At 41.5% G+C, this 14,349-nt stretch overlaps 1 protein-coding gene across 1 annotated transcript in view; it reads left to right on the forward strand.

The window, feature by feature from the left end:
- Positions 1-14,349, forward strand: part of SDK2 (sidekick cell adhesion molecule 2) — a 479,875-nt gene that overhangs the window by 369,556 nt on the left and 95,970 nt on the right. Inside the window, exons 17-22 of the mRNA XM_069076864.1 lie at positions 645-826; positions 1,983-2,098; positions 7,609-7,804; positions 8,036-8,134; positions 11,001-11,192; positions 14,207-14,328. Of these exons, the coding sequence (XP_068932965.1) occupies positions 645-826; positions 1,983-2,098; positions 7,609-7,804; positions 8,036-8,134; positions 11,001-11,192; positions 14,207-14,328 (907 nt within the window). The remainder of the gene's footprint in view (positions 1-644; positions 827-1,982; positions 2,099-7,608; positions 7,805-8,035; positions 8,135-11,000; positions 11,193-14,206; positions 14,329-14,349) is intronic.

Genomic DNA, 14,349 nt, shown 5'->3' on the forward strand with positions numbered 1-14,349 from the left:
GAAGGTATTGCTGTTTGCATGAGACAAGAAGTTAATGTGGGCTTCTTGTGACCAAACCAAACTAGTGGGCCACCTTTTAATAAGTACCCAACAAGAAGAAGATGCTGTTTAGAATGTAAAGGATTTAGGTTAGGTAATAAAAGGAACTTCCTTGTTGGTGGCATACAAAGTGGATGACAGAAGGTGGTATTGTGGTTACACTCTTATAAAGGTTTTAAGACCAGAAGAAGCTATCCATTCCCTAAGCTAAAGTTAAGCATAGTCTTCTATGGAAATAGAAGAAATTAGATGACTTTTGAAAGGTTCTGGCCTAGAGATAGAAGACATCCCAAGCTCAGCCTATGGTGGGAAGAATAAAGAGCCCACCACCTAATTGTAACAAAATATCCTGTCCAATGCTTGTCTGATTTCAGAACATATGATATCATCAGACCTCCCCCTTGGAGTTCAGAGACTCTTATCATGTTTCTGATTGTCCAACTCCTTTGCCCCCTCTCCGAGACCAGGTCTTTCCCCAAGATCCCAAGCTACTAACAAATGCCCAGGGGCTCCCTTCTCCATAGAAAAATGTGAATAGAAAGGCTCACCCAACAAAGTCCTCTGGAAGAGTCCCACCCTGCTCTCTCTGTTCCTTCCCTCTCCAGGTTCTGTCTAGCTGGGTTACCTGTCGGGTACCAGTTTAGGAACATCACCAATGCAGATGTCAACAACCTGCTCCTGGAGGAACTCATCATCTGGACCAACTATGAGATCTCAGTGGCAGCCTACAACAGTGCTGGCCTGGGCGTCTATAGTAGCAAAGTGACGGAATGGACCTTACAGGGAGGTGAGTGAAGGAAGGGTTCAGGTTTGTGAACATGAAGGTCAAAGTTCATGATTTCTTGGTCTGATCCAGGTATAGTTCTATCAACATTTACTGCTGTGTTCTCACTCTTCTCTCCTTATACCATATTTGAAGACGGGTCAGGCACATCCTAGGTTATTTTTTCCTGACTGGACTACTCCTGCCATCACATACCAGTGCCTTAGTCATACAGCACATAGGATTAACACAGTTCCTGGCACATAGTAGTTTCTTAATAAATATTTATTGAATGAATATGGGAAAACTCAGGGGTAAAGAAATGGGGGAATTGAAGATGAAAAAACAAAGACTAAAGGGTACATTGGAGATCCTTTATGCATTTTGATATATTAATTAGATTATGTAATATTACATATCATAGCTTTGTGTTTTTTTAAGTTCCAAAGCATTTTTAATCCATTTACTATTAGACTCACAACCACCATATTAGGCCTGCATTAGCCTGGTATGATTATTCCTATTTTGCAGTGAAAGTGATTTGGCTAAGGCCACACCAAAAGTTAAGAGTAGAATTGGGACTTTTTAAAGCCCAGGGTAATACAATGAAAAGAATGAAGGATCTGAAGTCCAAAGACTTGAGTTCCAATCTCAACTCTGAAGTTTATTAGCTGTGACCTGGGACAAGTCATTTAACCTCTGTGGGCCTCAGTTTCCTTATCTGTAAAATAGAGTTGGACTAGACCATCTCTAAAGGCACTTCCCACTGTAAATCTTTGATCCTCAATCCAGTGGTCTTTCTATTTGGTCATGAAAAATCTATAAGCTTTACCTATTGTACAAAGAGTTGGACATAACGGAAAAACAGCTGAACAAAAAATTATAGGCAAGGGAGAGGCAGTGTGGTTAGTGAACTAGGAAGTCCTGGGTTCAAGTTGTGCCTCTACACATACTAGCTGTGTGACCCTAGGCAAATTGCCTGCCCTTTCAGATCTCTAAAAACCTCTCTGAAGTTGTAAATTGCAGAGAAGATTCCAGCCTACATTGGTTAGAGAGTTTCCTATGCCTGTATCACAGGTACAGTCCTTTTTATCCCACTATAGTCATGTACCTGGTTACTTTTCTCTGCTATTTTAAGCTTTTCTCAATTTCTTCCTTCCTTCCCTCCCACCCAATCCAGTTCCCACAGTCCCCCCAGGCAATGTCCGAGCTGAAGCCATCAATTCCACAACCATCCGATTCACTTGGAATGCTCCAAGCCCCCAGTTCATCAATGGCATCAACCAGGGCTATAAGGTAAGAGAGACATCAGCTTACTATTCTTTTCCAGGATCCCCAGTCTTTTAACAAAAGATGGAGGGCACAAATGAAACAGAAAAGATCTTTTGCAGCAAAGACATATTGGTCTGATCCAGTCTGGTATCCTGGTAAATGTTTAAACATCCAGCTCTCCCCTCAAAAAAAATTGCATATCACATACTTTTAAGTTTAATCTTCATTATTAACATTTTCTCTACCACTTTCTTATGTCTAAACAGTCAACAAAACAATAAATCAGTTCTGATTTGCATCATTTGCTGGTTTTGAAAGCATGAATTTTCACTCTGAAAATTTAAAACACTCCCAGATCGAAGCCTAGACCAAGGTAGTGGTAAATATGGGCTTCACTATTGGTCAAGTCCACTGAAGGAGTCAATGTGACTTAGGTGAAATGGGCCTGGATTTTGAAATGGAATGCTTTGGAATTAGAAAGCAAAGACATTGTGTCCTACCCCAGAGCATACTCACCATTCTCTAAGTATCTCTCTTTGGTCTGATGGACACCTAGGACAGAGGTCCTGGCCTCTGTAACTCAGTTTTCCCTTCATTAAGGTAATAGGAGTTAGAGATTTTCTTCTTTCTCCCTATGGGGATTGAAGACAGTTATCTATAGTCTTAAATATAGGATTGTCCTTCCTGACATGAGATGGGTAAACTAAGACTGAATGATACACATGAGTTAACACTGTCATTGAGCAGCACAGCTAGAATTGGAATTTCTACCTCTTGAATTATTTGATGGGATTTGTTTATTGGTCTGTGATTGAGTTACTGCTGATCCCTGCGGTTTTATCCGTCAGGCACCTGAACCTCCTGTGAAGGACCCATTTACATGTTGGCAATGCCTATGATTATTTCTCTGATAATTGCCGTGATTTGGGATTATGGTAGTGGGGGCTAGTGAGGTTAAACTGGAGGAAAAGCTTCCTAGCAACTCTAGAGAGGAGGGAGCTTTAAAAATAGGCAAAGCCATAACTAGCATGGGAAAAACAGGGCTTTGCTTCATGGTGTTGGTGGAATATAGAGGCATCCTTCCTCCCTATTGTATCTATCTTCTCCAAGTCTTGCTTTGGTGTCCTTTGGTGATATACAACACAGTTGCTCCCTAGACATCAAGATCCTGTCATTGTAGCATCCCTCTTCTAAGCCTGCCTTCCACTCCCAGCCCAAGAGGGGAAATGAGCCACTTCTCTCTCTAGAAGATGGACCTTCCCATATCTACATAATTAATTGCTACAGGAGGAATTGTCCTCCCCATTGCCTTCCCTACTCCCTCTTTAATTGAATTTTACCCTAGACACAATTAGGACAGGTTCCAGCTCTGAGAACAACAACAACAAAAAAAACCAACCCTTATCTTCCAGGGCTACCTAAACTTATGGAGAGACCTTCCAGGCACACGTACAGCCTCACCCAAAGGAAGTGTACAGAATTTGCATCAAAGGTAGATAGATGAGACAATTCCTGACCTACACAGGGAAGGAGAGGAGAAACAGAACTGTTAATACTTAGTCATGAAACCAGAAACCATGAAACCATTCTTGGCATTAGCAGGGAAGGGCTTTTTAATTGGGACTCAAGAGGGAAGCAGATCTCTCCACCAAGTCACCGAATTGGGAACAATTACCTTCCTTCAGCATAAAAGTTTCATACCCAGTTGGGAGACTTGGGCTTCAAATGAGACCGTAGGAGAGGGAACTCCAAAGGCAAAAGCAGGGCCAGAGAGACAGGTTGAGCCGGCCAGAGCCATTAGGCCTCAGCCTAGGATTATCCAGATCAGAAACACTTGATTGTGCATCGTGGAGAGTTCAGAAGATTGGAAAGCCAGCAACTCAGAATAGGACAAGAGCTGCTCCTAAGATGGGAGGATCAGTTTCTCTTTCTTTGTAGTGTTACCATATTTTTTTCACTATCATAGAAAAACCTTCAGTAGCCACTTGATGGTTATTCTTAGGTGCTGTAGAGTGACAGCTCATAGAATCATAGGTTTTAGAGCAGGATAAGTCCTTGGAGAGACTGTTTCATCCAACTCCCTCACTTAAATCCCGTTCACTTGCAAGTCAAGTTGTCATTCTCCTGATGTCACTAGTCCTCTTTGAGAATGAAGGACAAACAATAACAATAGGAAAAGGATGCTGAGACCTAGTGACGGGTAGTCATTCAAAGGGCACACAGGAAGTAGGTTGGTCTCTGCCCTCTGGCTCTAAGTAGAGTGACCTCCTTTGAACAGGTTAAATGGATCTCTGGGGGGCCAGGCTACTGGGCAGAGTGTTCAAGATCCTCTGGCCACTAATGTTCTCTACCTTATTATCATTACCGATATTAATAGCCCATATTTTTATGGTGTTATTTATCTAGAGTTTAGAAAGTGTCTTCTCTACAGAAATCCTCTAGGGAAGGTAGTACATGACCATTTTCATAGGAGAGAATAGAGACCCAGAGAGAATTAAATGGTTTACCTAGGGTCACACAGCCAGGAAGTATCACAGCTGGTAGTGAAGCACAAGGTCTTTTGGCTCCAAACCCAATGCTTTTTCTATTATGCGGGGGGCAGGGGGAGTGTTGGCGGGAATAAAGTCAGGAATACAGGCCTTAAGTTCCAAGACCCATTGCCCTCTGGGAAAGTCTTCTAAACCTCCTCCCGCCACCCCGTATGTAAGAAAGACACTCTTTCAAATAAACAAGAAAAGAATATATATTCAACCGGAGAAAAATGAATAGATACATAAATTGACAGTAAAATATCAGTGTTCTGTCAACAGATATTTTTATAAATGTGTATATATGTGCCTATATATAATAATTCTAGCTAGTACAGTGCTTTATAATTATCTCAGTTAGTCCTCACAACAGCCCTTTAAAGTACATGCTATTACAGTCCCCATTATATAGATAAGGAAACTGAGGCTTAGAGGACCAGTGACTTACTTAGAGCCACACATTCAAGAAAGATTTGAGCTCAGGTCTTCCTAACTCTAATTCTAGCATTTCATCTACTGGGTACCTAGCTGCCTAAGGTGCTTTTATATGTGTGTATCTGTATATGTGTATGTATGAATGTGCCCATTCCTAGCTATCTCTATGTGTGTATACATGTGTATATTATGTACATATATGTAAGTATGTGTCTACATAAATGCACACAAACACAAGTATTCCCAAAGTATTTCATAGCCTAAAGTTACACAGACTTTTGGGATACCCTGTGTGTATCTATGTATGTGCATATGTATACACAGATATAGATATGCACTTATTTGTATATATGTGTATGTGTTAGTATTGTGCATATAAATGTGCAATATGTGTTATGTATATGTGTATAAACAAACTATGCCTGTTCTTCAACCCAGCCTTCTCCATAAGTAATAGGTATATGTGCATAGTGTGCATGTATGTATATAGGTACCTATATACTAGTTGTTTGACCATAGGCAAGTCACTTAACTTCTGTGTATCCCCGCCAACTATCCAAAATTATAAGCTACATACAAGTTGCCTATCTGCAGGGAGAGTTACCATACCTGGAGTTCCCCACAAACATAAAATTATAGGAGTGGACTAAAAAAGAAAAATGCAGGCATGCTTTGGAAAACACTGTTTCATCCAGTCTTATTTCCAACTGCACTGTAGTATCATAGAACCCTAAAGGTCATGTTTCTCTTATGGAAACAGTGTAGTACCAACATTTATTTGGTAGGATGAGACTGGGGAAAGCTATGCCTTCCCCTCTGATCTATTGGGAGAGGGTTGTTAGAAGAGGGAGAATGTCAAGAAGTGTTTCAGCGATTTAAAAAAAATGCTATCTGAAATGAGTAGAGCATTACTAGTTCGAAGCTCTGTATTCAGATCCTACCCAACATTCTTCTGACTAGCCTGGCTGGGCCATGCCTGTTCTTTGAACTGACCTTCTCCATAGGTGTGTAACACTCTTTTGTCTCACTTACTACTGCTCAGCTTTCCCATCTATAAAGTAGGGATTCCAACCCTGCTGGCAGAAGAGGAGTGATTCACCCCTAAACTCTGTGCAAACAGAAGGACAAAACCACAGCCACCATCTTAGGTTTCAAGCTTGGAACTATAGTCATAAAGTCAATATTGTTTCTCCTTAAAATCTCATCTCCTTAAATATGTCTGTTCATTTCTGGATCATTTTTATAGACGAAATCATGGGATGAATCTGTTGGACACCTTCCTACACATACTTTACAATCTTTTAAAACAGTCATTATTCTAATTGGTCCACAACTAATAAAATATTGACCAAGATTTAACACTTACTGGAAAGCAAAGGCTTAGGTACTGTGTAATTAATTCTAATTCATAATTAATTCAAATTTGCATAAATTAAATTGAATTAAAACATTAAACTGGCTTCTTAATCTACTCAAAAGAAGTTTGGCAATTTAATTGCCACAAAACAAGATAACTAGAATAAGGAGGATATTTAACATACTTATTAAATGCCATTTAGTATTTCTGATTAGTATTTTTAGGGTCTAATTAGTATCTAATTAACTCGCTATAGGCTATTTTGCACAATACTAATTAAATGCCAAAACATGGTTTATAAACATAAGACCATGAAAGGAAGAAGATTAAGCATTGTTAGAATCATGAGTTAATCAGGAGACATTGGCCGCGGTATTGTTTTATATCTATAAATACTCATGCTTATTAAAACTCATCAAGTGTTGCTTTTCATCATTAATTGATATTTAATCAACTTCAAATAAATGAGGAAATCTCAGGGACCAGCTGTCATCTTGAGAGACAGATGAAACAACTGGAAAACAGGAGATCGAGATGGAAAATGGAAGAGGAGAAGGAGGGAGGAGGAAAGGGGGAATCTAACAGCTAAATGGCATGGGATGAAAAGACGGCTGCTGAGAACTTCCAGACTAAGAGACTTTTTGGGCTGAAGCACAGTGGATAGAACCCTGGACCGGGAATTGGGAAGACTCTTTCTGAGTTCAAATCTGGCCTTACGTACTTACTATCTGGGTGACCCTGGCCAGGTCACTTTAACCCTGTTTTCCTCAGTTTCCTCATCTGTAAAATGGGTTGAAGAAGTAAATGGCAAACCACTCCAGTATCTTTGCCACAAAAACCCCAAATGGGGTCACAAAGAGTCTGACATGACTGAAAAATAACTTAATGACAACAACTCTCAATAATCTGAAACTAGAGCAGTTTTGAAAAAACAAGCATAAATCCCAAACTAAAGGCCCCACCTGCCTTAGGGTTGGTTTTCTAATAAATGAAATGACATCAAGGTGGGACTCCTCTAGAGGATGTTACAGTGTGGGGATGGGGGGATGGGAGTCTATCCTTTTTTGTGCCCTCCTCATGGACAGAGAGGAGCCGCAGTTGTTGGAGGGCCTGGATTCTCTCCCCAGTAACCTGGCCTTCTTAAGGTAGAGCTTGGCCTGTTTAATAGAGCTCATCTTGTCCCACCTGACATACTGAGCATCCCATCTCCTCAGCTGATTGCCTGGGAGCCTGAGCAAGAAGAAGAGGTTACCATGGTGACAGCCCGGCCCAATTTCCAGGACAGCATCCACGTGGGTTTTGTGTCAGGCTTGAAGAAATTCACAGAGTACTTCACCTCGGTTCTGTGCTTTACCACACCTGGAGATGGACCCCGCAGTTTGCCCCAGTTGGTGCGCACCCATGAGGATGGTATGTACCCCAATCCTCCTCTAGTACCCCCCACATACTTTTTCTTTGCAAAAGTTAACCTAAGTTCTGGGCAATGGGACACCCATATTTTGTTTTCCTATTGTACTATCTCCAACCTAACCTAGGCCACAATCTTGTCTCTTTGGAAAAGTATTCACTCTCTGATTCTAACTTTCTTTGTGTTTTGGGGGTGGGGATTGTGGGGTTTTTGTTTGTTTTTTCTGGAAACAGTACCTGGCCCTGTGGGACACCTAAGCTTCAATGAGATCCTGGACACCTCCCTGAAGGTCAGCTGGCAAGAGCCCGGGGAGAGGAACGGCATCCTCACTGGTGGGTCTCACCCTTTCCTTAGTGTCTCAGAATCCCAGGGCAGGACAGACAGGACCTCAAACGATTAGCCTTAAAACTCCACCAGCCTGCCACTCATTCTTTAAAAATAGCCAGAGAATAAATGAGAAAGCCTTTGGTAAGCATTTTCTACATGCCAGGGAGGCAGTGGGAATTCAAGTACAATAAAGTTTAAGATAGTCCTTGCACTCAGGTGCCTTACATTCTGATGAGGGAAGACTGTACATCAAGGGGAACTAGAAAATGGATAGATGCATGGCTCAGGCCAGGAAATTATGGAGACCAGGGCAAGATGAGGTGATAGCTCACCAATCAAAGTTCAGGGACTGGAGAGCAAAATCCAAGTAGCTCCAGAGGGAGAGTTTTGATTGGGAGAGCTAGAGTAGAGGCAGTATAGGCTGAAAATAATCAAAAGTAGACAGCATTTACCGTGTTTCCCCGATAATAAGACCTATCCCAAAAATAAGCCCTCCCCTTACTGTGTAAGATTCCTCTAAAATAAGCCCTCCCCCAAAAATAAGCCCTATTGAGATTGCTACTGTAGTGAAGGTGATCCCCTGCGCTACACGCTACATTATCGCACCCCCCCCGTGAAACGCACGCCGCGCTCCGAGCTGCATCCAATCAGAGCTGCAGCAGTGAGCGCGTCATTCTGTTCTTCCCCAGTGATTTGCTTATTGAATAAAGGTACATTTTTTTGTTCACATTTACCTGTTTATTAAAATTGCTGTCAATGTTCATTAAAATAAGCCCTCCCCTGAAAATAAGCCCTCTGGTGTTTTTCTGTCCAAAAAAATTAATGACAGTATCTTATTATCGGGGAAACACGGTATATAATGCTCTAGGGTTTGCAAAGCATTTTATATATCTTATCTCATTATTCGTCATAACAGCCATGAGGCAGGTGCTGTAATTATCCACATTTTACAGATGAGGAAACTTAAGGATTAAGTAAGTTTCTTTACTGCCGATCAATAATATGCCTCAGTGTTCCCCATTAAAAATCTCTGGCTTTTCTGCCCTTTCTTTTGCTATATTTGGAGTGACTACCATTACCTTTAATATCTCTTCTGCAGCAGCCATGCTATCTCAGTACTCTCTTGGTACTGAGAAGACCACTTTTGGCTCCTTCTATTCTGACTACTAGTAGTTGGGTTGATAATTGGTGCCCAATAGCAGTTCTGATCTTAGACAAAGTGAAAGCAAAGATAGACCTAATTAAAAGAGATAAGGAAGGAAACTACATTTGCTAAAAGATACCTTAGACAATGAAGCAATCAAATTAGGAGAGCAAGGAATAGTTTACCTGTCAGATCTATGGAGAGGGGAAGAATTCATGACCAAACAAGAGAGAGAGAGAGCATTGTAAAATGTAGAATAGATCATTTTGATCATATTAAATTGATCTTTGATGCCCAAAAAGATGCCAACTCTTTCACCTTCCTATGGTGAAAAGGATGATGCAAAGGAAAAGCAATCAAAATTTATTAAGCACCTCCTCTGTACAAGGCCTTGTGATAAGCACAGGCATAAACATGAACTTCTCACAAAGGCACTGCATTTGTTAAAGGCTGGCTGCAGTCCTGCTGTACAAATGAAAATTAAAGAACTCTACAGGTGGAGATTTCCCCAGAAAATTATGATACCTGCTGACTTATACCCCAATGTACACTCAAGTCCCATGCCAGCAACTTTGTCTCCATCTACCATTCCACAACTTACTTATGATGATCATCCTGCAACATCACCATTACTTCCTGTTTCTCTTCTGGGACCTAAACATGAACTGGAACTACCCCATCTTACATCTGCTCTTCACCCTGTCCATCCAGATATAAAACTTCAGAAATTACCATTTTATGATTTGTTGGATGAACTGATAAAACCTACCCGTCTAGCGTCAGACAGCAGTCAGTGTTTTCGAGGAAACTGTTTTGCATTTGCATTGACTCCACAATAAGTGCAACAAATGAGTAGTTCCATGGATATTTCTGGGACTAAATGTGACTTCACAGTACAGGTCCAGCTAACGTTTTGTTTATCATAAACCAGTTGTCCACAAGAAGATCATTTCCCACCCAATCTTAGTGTGAAAGTTAATGGGAAACCTTGTAGCCTTCCAAGCTATCTTCCACCTACCAAAAATGGTGCAGAACCAAAGCGACCCAGCTGACCAATTAATATCACCTCACTTGTCCGCTGGTCCACAACTGTACCAAACACCATTGTTGTTTCCTGGACTGCAGAAATTGGAAGAATTTCAAGGGATAAGAAGATGATTGCAGCCCTCAATGAGTCTACAGTTTAATGGGGTGAAACGAATAAGTATGATGAAGGAAAAGTGAGATAAACACAAAAGAAAGGCCCAGGCAAAGCAATATGAGATATTTAAGGAACCATAAAGTTATTTTCACCTTGGGGGGCATAGCAGGGAAGGGAGGGCTGATCAGAAAAGCCTTCATGGAAGAGTTGGCATCTGAGTTGGCTCTTATAAGAAGTTAGGAACATCAGTAGATTAGAGAGGGGGGCATTTGTTCCAGATTTAGGAAAAAGCATGATTTTTTTAAACCACACAGAAATAGGCCAGAGAGCACTTACAGACAGAATGCCAGGTCACTGGGCAAAGTATCCAGACATTCAGACCACTGCTATCCCCCGTCCTTTCTCTAGACTTGAAAAACAATACCAAAACAAATAATCCATAGACCTGTACCAGTAACTTACAGGCCTTTGTAGCACATGCCTGAGTTTCCTTAAGGAGACTCCTATCAGGTGGGGAAGGTGGGTCATAACTTCCCTAGTAGTTCATAGATAAAAATGTATACCTTTCCCTGTTTTTCTCCCCTAGGATACCGGATCTCCTGGGAGGAGTATAACCGCACCAACACCCGGGTAACGCATTACCTGCCCAACGTCACCCTGGAATACCGTGTCACTGGCCTAACTGCCCTGACCACCTACACCATTGAAGTGGCAGCTATGACTTCAAAGGGCCAAGGCCAAGTCTCAGCCTCAACAATCTCCTCCGGGGTCCCTCCAGGTAAGCTGGCAAAGGTAATACCACCTCAGGTATCATCCTGCCACCAGAGAACCCAATGAAGAGTTTTCTTCTGTCCTGGAAATATTAATGTCTTCTAGAGCATTCTCCCTTGAGGTCTGGGATAAGGTGCCTCTGAGGAAGATATCATATCCCCATAATTTCAGGATATTTGGAAGAGGGTCCAAGCAATAATGCTTCTCCAGCACCCACCCCTCACAAAAAAAGGTACAGGATACTGGTACCTTTGTGCCCAAGAACAGTCCTTTATTAGAGGTCCTTTTATCCTACTGGACCACGTGATATAAAAATAGCAATAAAAATAATATTTACATTGCATTTTAATGTTTGAAAAGTACTTTGCATTTGTTATGTTAATGCTATAAATACATATGAATTTATATAACATTAATATGTCATAGAAATGTTATTAATAGAATGTTATCTCATTTTATTCTCCCAACCACCCTATAAAGTAGGTGCTATTTTTTTTTTTGCTTTTTGGAGGGCTATTGGGGTTAAGTGACTTGCCCAAAGTCACATGGCTAGTAAGTATGTCAAGTGACTGAGGCAGGATTTGAACTCAGGTCCTTCTGACTCCAGGGCTGGTGCTCTATTCACTGCACCACCTAGCTGCCACCTGTAGGTGCTATTTTTATCCTCATTTTACAGATGCAGAAACTGAGACAAATAGGGGTTTAGTGACTTGCCCAAAGTCACACAGCTAATAATTGTCTGAGACAGGTTTTGAACTTGGATCTTCCCCACTCTAAATGCATCACTATTCATCAGTTTTCTTCATACTACTTAGTTGCCTCTATATAGAATTTCAAGGTCTGACTTCACTGGTTCAGTAAAGAACCCTCTTCTCTTTGTGGACAAGTCAGAGCAATGTGAGGTAGATGATAGTACCATTGGATTAGAATGACCAGACCCAATAATTAGTTATTAATGGATTAATGTATTAATTAATGGAGTAATGTACCTGGCAGAGTGGTATATAGTGGTGTAACCCAGGGCCCTGTCCTTTTATCAGTGACATGTTTGAAAGCTTTGGTGACATGCTTTTCAGCTTTGCAGATAACACGAAGCTGGGAGGGATGACAGAATCAGGATCCAGAAAGCTCCCAAAAGGCTTGAACAATGGGCCAAAACCAATAAAATGAAATGTGATCAGGATAATGAAGTCTTTCACTTGGAGGGTCAAGAACCAAGTGCGGAAGTATAGGATGGGGTAGGGGAGGAGTGAGACATGGCCAGACCACAGTTTGTGTGGAAGAGACCTGAGAATTTTTCTGGACTGCAAGCTCAGGGTGAATCCATAATGTGACACGTTGTCCCAAAGACTAATGTTTTCTTGGGCTATATAACTCGCAGTGTAACCAGAGTGAATAAGGTGTGAAATGAAGGGCTGTGCTAGAACAATGGCATCAAGCTTAACTAGAAATGGGACCCACTGAACCAGACATAAGGATCCATGGAGGCCTGTAGCAGCAAGCACCCTAGGGTGTCTGCCAACACATGTTCTTAGATCTGCTTTTCTAAAGGAAAGCAACTCAAAATGGGTTAACAAGCTTACTTTTAATCAATCAAACATATATCATTTACCTAGTTCAGGGGGAAAAGGTCAGCACCCTGAACTTCAGAATATACAGAGGTTACAAGCATAAGTTACAAGAACATTTCAGCAGACAGGCTTTCAAACTGTTCAACCATTACAACCATACCAAATAACAGTTACCAGAGAGGGAAGCATCAACATCTGGGTTTTCAAAGCCAGGGGGCTCTCAACAATGGCTGCCCAGAGTCTCATCTGGTCAAATCACACAACGCTTCTCAAAGTGAGCCCCAAAGCAAAGCCTTCCATGAGGTCTTTCTCCTGACTCAGAGAATGTAGCATCCTTCTTGACCCACTACCCACAAAGTATCTCCTGAGAAACAAGCCTCCTACCACAGGCTCCAGGTGCACTTAAGCCTAGGGGCAGGGAAGATGTTAAAAATTTACATTCCCATTACAAGGTCGCATACTGACTTAGAAAATCAAATATTAACATTAACTATTATTTTAATTATCTATAATATTATTACCTATTAATATATTTATTTTTGGATTTTTATTACCTAACTACATTTTCATCTGGTTTGGGCCACCCTAGGGAATGTTGCAGCCCATAAGTGGCCATGTGATTGACACCTCTGAGCTAGATGGCCTTGAAGGTCACTTCCAGTTCCACATCCTCTAATCACTGTGATAGGATATCCGTCATGCCATTTGCTGCCATAGTTAAATCATATCTGGAGTACTGTGTTTCATTCTGGGTACTGCATTATAGGAATGATTTGAACGAACTTGAGCGAGACCATGATTTTGAGAAGCCTAAAAGGTAACCATAAGGAACTAGGAGTATTGAGTCTGAAAGAAAGAAGGTTTAGGGAGTCGTATGATACCTTCCTCCAGCCCCTAGAAGGCAAATAGCGCACAGTAAAAGTGCAACCATCATTATAAAATTGAAGAAACATAAAGGACCAAAACAGTGCTGACCAGTGGAGAGAGTGATGGAAGTCAGGAAGACTGAGTTCAAATCCTGTCTCAGATGCTTACTAGCCATGTGATTCTGGGCCTCAATTTCCTCATCTGTAAAAATAGAGTGTTGGCCTTGATTACCCCCAAAGTCCTATCCAGCTCTAAATCTCTGATACTCTGAGCCTCCAAGGAGGCCTTCAGGTGTGATTTAAAGAGGAAATGGTCAGGGTGGCTCAGTGGCACAGTGAATAGAGGAATCAGGAGGACCTGAGTTCAAATCTGGCCTCAGACTTAACACTTATTAGCTTAGGGACCTTGGGCAAATCACTTAACCCCAATTGCCCTGCCTTTCCCCCTTAAAAAAAAGTTAAATGAATAAATAAAGAAGAGATGGTGGGCATAACAGGTTAGCCAGTAAAGATTTAATTGGGGGGATAGAGCATAGAGCATTCTCCCTTCCTATATCATTTCCCTGGGTTTCTTTTTCTTTCAGAACTCCCTGGAGCCCCCACCAATCTGGGTATCTCTAATATCGGCCCCCGCTCCGTGACATTACAATTCAGACCTGGTTATGATGGGAAAACATCCATCTCCCGGTGGCTGGTGGAAGCACAGGTAATCCCAGGCAGAGAGGGT

The sequence above is a fragment of the Petaurus breviceps genome, unplaced genomic scaffold, assembly GCF_028583685.1.
Source record: "Petaurus breviceps papuanus isolate PSGF00001 unplaced genomic scaffold, PetGlider_PUasm1.0 90925, whole genome shotgun sequence".
Taxonomy (NCBI): domain Eukaryota; kingdom Metazoa; phylum Chordata; class Mammalia; order Diprotodontia; family Petauridae; genus Petaurus; species Petaurus breviceps.